Here is a 9,823-nt window from a genome sequence, read left to right on the forward strand (position 1 = left end):
TTATTGTCCTTCTGTTTCACATGCAACAACTGTGTGTTCTTCAGAAACTGCCATGTCCATTTCCCTGTAATAGGAGACTTTTGATGGAACTGGTCGCTTAAAGATCGGTATGCCCAGAGACAGCAAACTTCCTATCACAAGTGCCCCACCTGAAACAGTTATATATCTTGGTTACTTACTAACATTTATGAGATAAACCTACTGCGTTTTGAAATTTGATGTAGTCCCACTGTATAGTAGACACCTCTTTATTTTAATTTAACTGAGCGCTTTAGCGCGAGGCTCTTTATTATAATTTGGAACCTTGCTAAAGCAGTCAGTTCCAAATTAAAAGAAAGAGGTAACTACAGTGGGACTTCATCAAATTTTAAAACACAGTAGGTTTATTGCCATTGTACCATGACCGCTTTGAAAACGGTGCCCTCTTGCAACGTGTAACAACAGAGGTCCGTGATCTTAGAACATTCCGAAAAGTGGTCACAGGTGGTTATATATGTAACAATTATTACTAAAGTTCAAGATTAAAAACACCATAGTCGTGAGTAGTTCCAAATAAGTGTTCAAAACACAGTTTTTCAAAAGAAGTTGACAAAGAACACTCCAAACTTAGTACAACGACAGATGTTTTAATTTCTACCAAACATGTTGTACACTGTTTGGACTGACTGTCAATTCTTGGAATTTCGCGAGAGTGGTCATTTCCTGGAAATCGAACATGCCATTTTTCTATTGTAGGGGTGACAGGTTGTAGAAAAGGGTTTTAAAATGCCAAACGAGTATATTTCTACAACAAACTTTTTAAATTAACATTTTATTTTACATTTAACATGTGTTAGTGTTATTAGCTTATTATTAGTTAGCAATTACCTCCAGTAGCAATAATAACATCAAAATATAAGCCTCCCCACCCCGAACTTGGATCTGGCAGAACTTGACCTACATCACGGTTACTCACGCCTCACAGCGGTCAATAGCCGACAATCTTGTGTTTACATTCCCCGTTGTAAGTTAAACGAAGCAAGATGACAACCCTGATCTATGATGTGGTTCAACATTAACCTCTATATTTACTGGGAATGATTGAGCCTTCTGGTACAATATGATCACCAATGGAACTAAATATGACTGAACAGCCGTTTTTTAGCCTGCAGACATTTTGATACGAGGTATGGCCTATCTCAGTATCTGCATGGTGTGACCTGTCAATTTCAAGATTTCATGGATTCCAGGCAAGAGTGTGAATGGAATGAGATATTCGTGGACCAGAAATAGTGGGTCATGTATGATTTCATCAAGTTTGAATGACGTCGGACATTGTTTTCGTGGCTTTTCGAATTAATGAGTGTTTTCTGAGTGATGGACTTTCATCTCCTATTCTACCAAATCCTTACGACGGAAAATATCGATCACAAAAAGGTTTGTAAACATTTTCATTGTCTGTTGTTTCAAAGACGAAATAGTTTAAACATTTCATTTGTATGCAAAAGATATGCCTTCATTAAATATTTTAATGTCATCATCGAAGGTCAGGGTTGCGGCCTAGAAGGCCCAAGACATCCGATATCAGACTACCGTATTTCCTCTATTTGACGCTATGCCGTCTATTAATTTTGCGAGAGCGCTTGACTCGGCGTGTATTGGAGACCTGGCTGGTATTAGAGACCCAGGGTGCATTAGAGGAAAAATAGATACGTTTTACAGTTCATATGGGGGTGACCGATGGGCAGCCATATTTTATGAATCGATATGTAGGCTATGAATTCATACGCACAATTTTTTGTGAGGAGGCTTAATATATTTGAAAGGGGTATCTCTAAAAGGAAACCTCTTTTTCAAGCAATGTCATGGTAGAATTACATTATGCTCCTGTTTGTAAATATATTACCACACACAATGCATTGCTAATAGTATGTTAATGTACAGTTCATTAAAGTTATCATTACCTCAGTTCTGTGAAGAGGGCAGATTCCTATCACAAGTGCCTTACGTATATAATCCACTTGATGTGGTAACTCACTATTATTTCAAGAAACTCAAAGTTTGCAACTACATTAAAGTAAACATGCTAATTATATTAACATCAACATCTCATTCACATAATGTTCAAATATAATTATTTCAACAGAGCAAATTTCTTCAAGATGTCTTTGATAGTCAAATTTAAAACATCACGATTCATAGTTCTTACCAGAGCAAGCAAAGCTAACATCGTAGCTTCCCGAAACGTCCATGATGAACCCTGTGAACAACAAACCAAAACCAAATGAAACGAATTTGTCTACATTATAGGAACGTATACGATCTTCCCAAGTTCAATGGTATTTGAAGGGACCAACCATTTGAAGGGAGTGGGGCAGAGATTGGCAAACTATAATTTGATCATTAGTTTGGCTTTACACGCTGGATGTCCTGAGAGCTAGAAGTTGTGAACTTGAACATGAACTTATGACTCCCTTAAGCCTCCTTTACCCTGCCCGGGGCCACCATGCTTAATACATGATATAGGGCAGCAGCGGAGTCGGGATTGTGTATGTCACATATGTAACGTCAGATCCCACTGCGGTTAGTGCTATGACGACCGTTATGGAGACCTTGTTAATTCGCTCCTCAATTGCGTGGATGGATGCTCATGATGATATTAATCACGGGAGTGTCTGGTCCAGATTCGATTATTTACAGACCACCGTAAAAAAACTGAAATATTGCTGGGTGTGGCGTTAAATAACAAACCAACCAACCTCCCTCACTCATTCACGCACTTGTCATAATGTATTCTTCATTTAACAACTATCGTCCTATCGTAATAAGTGACAATACATGGAGATATAATGAGACAGTGTTGTACTCAACAGGATAATTCAATCATCATGCAACGCTGATGCATGTTTGTGTGTTACATACCTGCAAACGGAGGTCCGAGAAGTAATCCAAGGCCAGCAATGAAATTAACCATTCCGTATCCAGTCGCTAGTTGTTTCACGCCTACCAGATCAACAACAATTGGGTTTAAAAAGGCCATAGGCCCACCACTGTAGATGCCATAGATACTACAGAACAGGAGCTGCTGTGTGAACGAACTGGCAAGAAGGGGACACATCATAATCAGGACTCCCGCTACACCCAGCATACCTGTATGTAGCATGAAGACTCCTATTGCTGGATCGTTACCAGCAAATCCTGCCAACACACCAGCTATGATACTAGTAATTCCCATAGCTGTGTACAGCATGGCGGAATTTTGTTGGCTTGTTCCTTTGGATTCCGCAAAATTAGGTAGATGTACATATATAATAGATTCTCCAAATCCCCATAAGGTGTAGGAAAGGACATATAGCATAAAGCTAACATTAGACAAAACTGTCCTCATTTCACTGACTGTCGAAAGTAAACGTTGCAGACAACTGGTTCTGACTTCTGGTTGTTCTTCTACTTCTTGATCCACAAGATTACGGGTCACGTCTCCCGGTGTCTTTGTTCCTGCTTGTTGCTCATGTGGTGATGGTCTGAACATCATACCACACACACATGTGTTAGCTCCTATGGCGCCCAGTATGAGAAAGGTCCCACTGAGACCGAACGAATCAAGCAGCCATCTCACTAACGGAGCACCTATAAACATCCCTGCGCCTCCTCCGGACATCTGTAGCCCCGAGGCAAGAGGGAGGTATTTCTGGAAATAGTGACCAGTAATAACAGTCGCTGATGTCTCAAGGAACCCGATTCCTAGACCTGGAAAAAATAACACTAATATTAATTGCAACAATAACAACAATGATAATAATAGACACAGAGGCCCATCCATGGTACGACCCCGAATATGTACAGGGCGTCATGGAAAATGATAATTACAAAAATCTTTGAAATAGGCCCGTTAAACCTCAGACGTATCCAGGCCAAAACTCCTGGTCTGGTCCTTTTCGATAAATCCAGTGTAAATCATTTATATCATTGACTTTTCTGTCCCTATTGACAATATTGTGATTGACAAGATTCAGGAATAACATGGCAAATATGCGGACCTCACTTTCGAAATGTCACGCTTGCATCCCAAGTACCAAGTTGTCCGACTCCCCATTGTTCTCGGTGTTCTAGGTTTGATACCTCCCAATCTGTTGCCTAACCTTGGGAGAGTACCCGGGTTTGCCATCAGGAATACAACCCTTCTGACAATCTTGGTAATGCAGAAGGCCACAGTGTTGGGGAGTCTTCACATTCTCCGATAGTTCTGGGTGGGTTTGACTGGGCACCGTTCCCTAGGCTGCGTGTAGAGGGGACAAGTGCCCTGAGCTGATGATGAGTCTAACCAGACTGAGGATCACCCAAGCCCTCTTTGCTGCATTTTTATTTTAATCTGTACATAATAATACGATCGATCTTATTGTTGACGACAGTTAAATGTTGATATTTTGGCAAGTATTTTACGACAAGCTGAACCACGTCAGACAAGCGCACGTTTCAAGAAAGTGAAGTCATACCTGCACATCAGAGTGTCAAGTATATCATGTCAACACTCTGGTTTCATGGGTAAACAGTTTCCGAGCTGACGACCAATATATGTCATTTTGCCATGTAGGGGCGACACAATCGAAATGTTGTCTTATCTTTTAGTTTGCAGAAGATTTGTTTACATGTTATTTCTTTCTTTCTGTATATACATTTCTGGAGCATATAATGACAATAAACAATTGTAATAAAGTAGTTCATCTGTACCATATTGGCATTACTTTTCAGTGATCCATTCATAATATTTTTAACCACTATTTTCCCCTTTGCACCAATGGTATCCTTGTTTGTCGGATAATCGGGACTCGTTATTCTCTTGCGTTTTATATTCACATATCCAACATATAAATGCAACCAATATATATATATTCAATAACAGCGAATCCTCACCTGCAATAAATCCATAGGACACAATCACCCCATCTATCGACTTGGCGAAGAATGCAGCCACCATGCCTACCAGAGTCAGAAGACCTCCAAGAACGGCCGAAATGCGGCACCCCAACACATTCGTTAAAGAGCTGGTCACCGGTGCTGTAAAAATAGGGGTATTCTGTTAATAAACAATGCTCATATTTGTAGTCCCTACGTGAACTAGTCATGAGAAGAGAGATACATTTCTTGTCAGCGGGTGTCGAGGAACGGGTAGAGGCATTATTTTAATGGGTGGAGGTGGTGGGACTAGTAACCACTAGTAACCACTTGTAGCCCCAAAATAATAATAATAAATCCATGTGATGCCCAAGACGAGGGTCGTCGTCCTTGACTGAAAATATGGAAACCCTCGAGAGGGGCACGCGTCTCCAGTCGTCTACGAGCGTAGTTCCGGAATGTGCACTTATAATGCGCTAGCCTCCATGTAGAGTTTATGCTCAAAGCGCGACATTCAAACGTCACTCTGAATGGCACGATTTGGTCATGAATGAGATTGGTTAAAAAAATTCAGAACATTTGTTCAGAACAGGACAGAATTCCGATGAAGGCTTAGGAGTTGAGCATATCGACAAACCTGGGATCCAGTTATTTCCCGAAGATGTTACTATAATATACTCATATTAACATATTAGCTTATCATTTACAAATACCCCCCTTCCATACTTTAGTACTCACCTGTAAGCATCATCGTCCCATACAAGATAGACCCCACCCACGATGTCTTGACCACGCCCTCCTGCATATTCTCCAGGAGGGCGGTGTTGACCACACCCGTTGTGTAGTAGAAGATGACCACTTGTAGCCAGCTGGTGACCAACACCACCCACGCATACCCTCGGTCAATGTTCTTGTGGACAGCCATCCCCTTATTAATCCGTGGGAATTCTGGGATTAACTAGAACAGCGCAACCATCTTTCCTCAAAAGGGGATATACTTGATCGAGTGTTGCCTTGGTGACATCGTATCTCATGGCATGGATCGTCTTTCATAAAATTAAACACTGTTCTTATAGCTGTCACACAAGCTGCAGGTGTAGTTCGTGAGGGTAGAGCTGACCAAACAGAAGTTAGTTATCACCAGATCGTATCTTCTCGCGAGGAAGACTCGTGCCCACCGCAGACACCTTCCATGAATAATGCCCAAAGCGGACGCTGTGCAAAGAGGTCTATGACCCAAATCTCAAACTGGCCCTGAAAATATAACCAATGAATAACATATTTTTCATACATTACGAAACAGAAAATATTGTCAAACTTGCAACCAATACATTGTACATGGGTACAACATTGCCCATGTAGTGCAGTTTTGTCTACTTAGTTTACAGGTGTATTCCTGTTCATGAATATGCTTGTCTCATTTTTGACGCACATGTTACTGCTGAAGACCTTTCCACTTCGTGAACCTAAACACAATACCTTTGACACACATCAGAGACATTTACATGTGGACAAGATATCTCGACTAGCAGTGTAAATAAAGATGTGGGGAAGACTGAAATGTCCACATCCAAACTGATCTGTTTGCTGTCATATGTTATCCTGATATTAATTGGATAACAAGCTGTAATGTTTACTCTACAATAGAAGCGAGAATTCCGAGAGTCAGTGATCAGTCCTAGAGATGTTTCAGTATTCATTGTGAGGTTCAGTGTGTTATAAATAAATAATCCAACAATAACCGTACATACATATTTCGATGGGGAAATTAGCATTTCAGTGATAGCATTTTGTATTCATAAATGCTATATAATCTTTCAGCATAACATTGGATAATAATCATTTAGGAACAATTCGAAAAATAATATATCAAATATACTTCAAAGGTAGGCATAAAGATAATTTTGATGTTTTGCTTTGTAGTCAAATATGGTATTAGTTCTCTTTTAGCTGTGAGAACGTGCTTTGTCAAGGTAATTTGTCCTTAAAATAGAATAGAAAATTGAGAATAAATGATGATAGTTGAGTTGCTAGCGTTCCAAGATATTCAGATGCAGTGTGTTTAATTGTTAAATGTGTTTCAATTCAATTATTCAGATAATCATATCTAATATGCTTCAAGTTTATAAACATATCAAATAGTCACACATTATATTCTACACAAATAGATAGAACTATATAAACATCAAGTTACAGGAATTTCCTTTTAAGAACAAAGCTGACTGACTATTAACTAAGTCCAGTATAACTGCTAGCAATGAATCTACACATATTGATGACATGACATATTTTACTTTACGATATTGCTGATACTTGTACTAGAGTTCTTATTTATCTAAACGGTTATCAAGATGTTAATCAGCAACTTATTGATAACATATATTGGTGATCGAAATTACTTTACATGACACCTATTGGAAAAGTGTGCATTAATTTAGTGTTGAAAACATTCCTAAAACGTTATCAAAGGAAAACGATTCAAAATACATTAAACAAAAACTTAACAATGAACCAACGCGTGTAGTTAAAAATATACAATGTTCAAGACATCTAAGACAATAATCATGAAACACATTCATCATATTTGAAAACAACCATTGAAACAACGCATGAAAATGTCTTACCTTAAAATTAAATAGAAGAATGGAGAATAAATGATGACATCAGGGTTGCTAGCGTTCCAAGATTTATTCAGATGCAGTGTGACTTCGCAGTCTTACTTACTTTGGAGATTTAACGTGCGCTTTCCGACTGATGCGTATTTCGCACAGTCTTACTTACTTACTTACTTACGTTTGGAGATTTAACGTGCGCTTTCCGACTGGAGCGTATTTCGCACACGGGCCCGGTCGGGCCATTTAGCGTGGTTTTGAGGGGAAAATAAAGGTGTTGCAACCAGAGGGGGGTTTTAGTGGTTGCTTATATAAGTTTTGGAGATTTTGAAATTTGGAATGCATGCCTAGGGGTGTGGTAGTGTACTAAGGGAGTGTGTTGGTGTGTGTTTGTTTGTTTATGTGGTGTGGTTGAGTGTTTTTAGATGCGGATCATTAGATTTGTTTTAGTTAAGTATACGCCTAGTGCTTTAAATTTTTCTATATTGTTATGTGGATTTAGGATTGATTCTAGGGTTATGGCTTTATCTAGTTTTAGATTTGTTTGGAGTGTTGCTCGGTGGGTTTGGTAGTGCGTGCAGTGTAAGAGTGCATGTTCTATTGTTTCCAGGTGTGGGCAGTGTGGGAAATTTTCCGGTTGCGTGTTTTTTTATTTTTAGGAGTTGACTGTTTAGTTTAGTGTGACCTGTTTGGAGTTTGGTGATTATTCTATCAATTTTCTTGGATGGATGGAGGATTTTAGGTTTGGTTAGAGGTTTTTTGAGGATTTTGATTATCTGTGTGTTTGTTTTTAGGTATATCTTATGCCATTTTTGGGTGATTTTACGTTTGTTAATGCTTTTGATCTCTGCTTTAGATATTGGTAGATTCAGGCTTATTTCAGGAATTTTGAGGGATTTTTTGGCGGCTTGATCGGCGTTTTCGTTTCCATATATTCCTACGTGGGCTGGGATCCAGATAAATGCTATTTGTTTGCCTGCCTCTGTTAAGTTATTTGCGCTTTTGAGTATTTGGTTAATGAGTTTAGGGCGGTTTTTGGTGTTTTTATTTTGGAGGGCCTGTAGTCCACTTAGTGAGTCTGTGAGTATTAGGATTTTTTTATGTTTTTTAGCATGTTGGTTATGGAGGGCGGATGCTATGCCCATTAACTCTGCAGTGAAGATGGATTGGTTGTTTGGGAGTCGATAAGATTGAGTGTTCCTATTTGGTTGTGTTATGTGGACTCCGAAACCAGTGCGATTTGTGATCGGATCGGAAGATCCGTCTGTGTAGATGTGGCACCAATTTGGCCAGTTTTCGTGTATGTAAGCTAGTGTGGTGGATTTAGCTATGTTTGGATCGGTTTGTTTGTTTATTGAGTTTGCCAGAGATGTGTCTATTTCTGTTCGCACAGTCAAACTGCACCTACGTATATAGTTGAGGGACGCACAGCTATCTCTGATTGGCTAAGTTTTGAAGACATTATTTTCATTCATTGTTCATTTTCACCATTACTTCCTTTGTTATTTCATGTGTTGTTCCTGGTTAATACAATATTCCCACAGGTTACTGTGGACAAAGGTTATTAAGAAAACAAAGGCTGGCGTGTAGTTGAACCAGCAGTATTTTAGACTGACCGCCGACTTGTGAAGAGTGAGAGTTACCCGCCCTTGGCAGTAGACATGCTTGACAAAGTGTCCGTGAAACATTTGATTTTTTTTGCCATCCTTGAAGTGCAAAGTGACGATCGCTGGTAAATAGACATACAATACCATTTATGTGACACAAACAATCATAAACTTGAGCAATCACGATCGATCATATCGCATTATGGCAACAAATGCCGATTCAAGCTCACCCGATCGTGAATTTGTTGATAGTGTCATGGCAACGGGTACGCCCGTCACCCCTGTGACAGTTTGGGCTGAAATACATGGTAACACTAATAGGAAGCGTTCCATAAGTGACGATGCAAGTGACATTGAAAGTAATTTCAGCAAGAAAGTGAAAAATGACACTAATCAGACTTGTGTAAAGGAGATGGTTCGCAGCGGGTCAAACAGTGGTAAGGTGAACTGTACGGGCCATAATCAATCTGATTTACCAGGCGTTCAGGAAATGTTTGCTCATCTATTGACTGAATTCAAGGGTGTGAAGGAAAATCTCTCTGAAAGAATAGACAAATTAGAATCTAAATTTGAACAAAATCTAGCTGAGCGACTAGCCTCAATAATAGAAGAAAAAGTTAAATCAGAACTTGTCAGTGTAAAAGCAGACATTAACCAAAGACTTGAGGCTTTTGAAGAAAAGATAAACAGTACACATAAGCTCTACTCAGAAGCAGTGAAAAAGGGTTC

At 39.4% G+C, this 9,823-nt stretch overlaps 1 protein-coding gene across 1 annotated transcript; it reads right to left on the reverse strand.

Moving 5' to 3' along the window:
- LOC139448520 (monocarboxylate transporter 14-like) lies at positions 1 to 5,800 on the reverse strand. The gene is made up of 5 exons (XM_071230076.1): positions 5,614 to 5,800; positions 4,894 to 5,037; positions 2,902 to 3,729; positions 2,189 to 2,239; positions 1 to 149 (listed from the first exon to the last, which is right to left on the reverse strand). Exons 1-5 carry the CDS (start codon positions 5,798 to 5,800, stop codon positions 1 to 3), a joined length of 1,359 nt encoding a protein of 452 aa, XP_071086177.1.
- Between the last annotated feature and the right edge of the window lie 4,023 nt (positions 5,801 to 9,823).

Source organism: Haliotis cracherodii, unplaced genomic scaffold, assembly GCF_022045235.1.
Source record: "Haliotis cracherodii isolate W230 unplaced genomic scaffold, xgHalCrac1.p SCAF_7, whole genome shotgun sequence".
NCBI classification, from domain to species: Eukaryota; Metazoa; Mollusca; class Gastropoda; order Lepetellida; family Haliotidae; genus Haliotis; species Haliotis cracherodii.

What these genes read in the sequence shown, in the direction of transcription:
- LOC139448520 (XM_071230076.1), bottom strand. Translation starts at nt 5,800, where the DNA reads ATGGCTGTCCACAAGAACATTGACCGAGGGTATGCGTGGGTGGTGTTG. An exon ending in TCTCGGACCTCCGTTTGCAG is followed by an intron (nt 2,240 to 2,901) that starts GTATGTAACACA and finishes TGTTGTTCACAG; the next exon opens with GGTTCATCATGGACGTTTCG. An exon ending in TGTTAGCTTTGCTTGCTCTG is followed by an intron (nt 150 to 2,188) that starts GTAAGAACTATG and finishes TAACTGTTTCAG; the next exon opens with GTGGGGCACTTGTGATAGGA.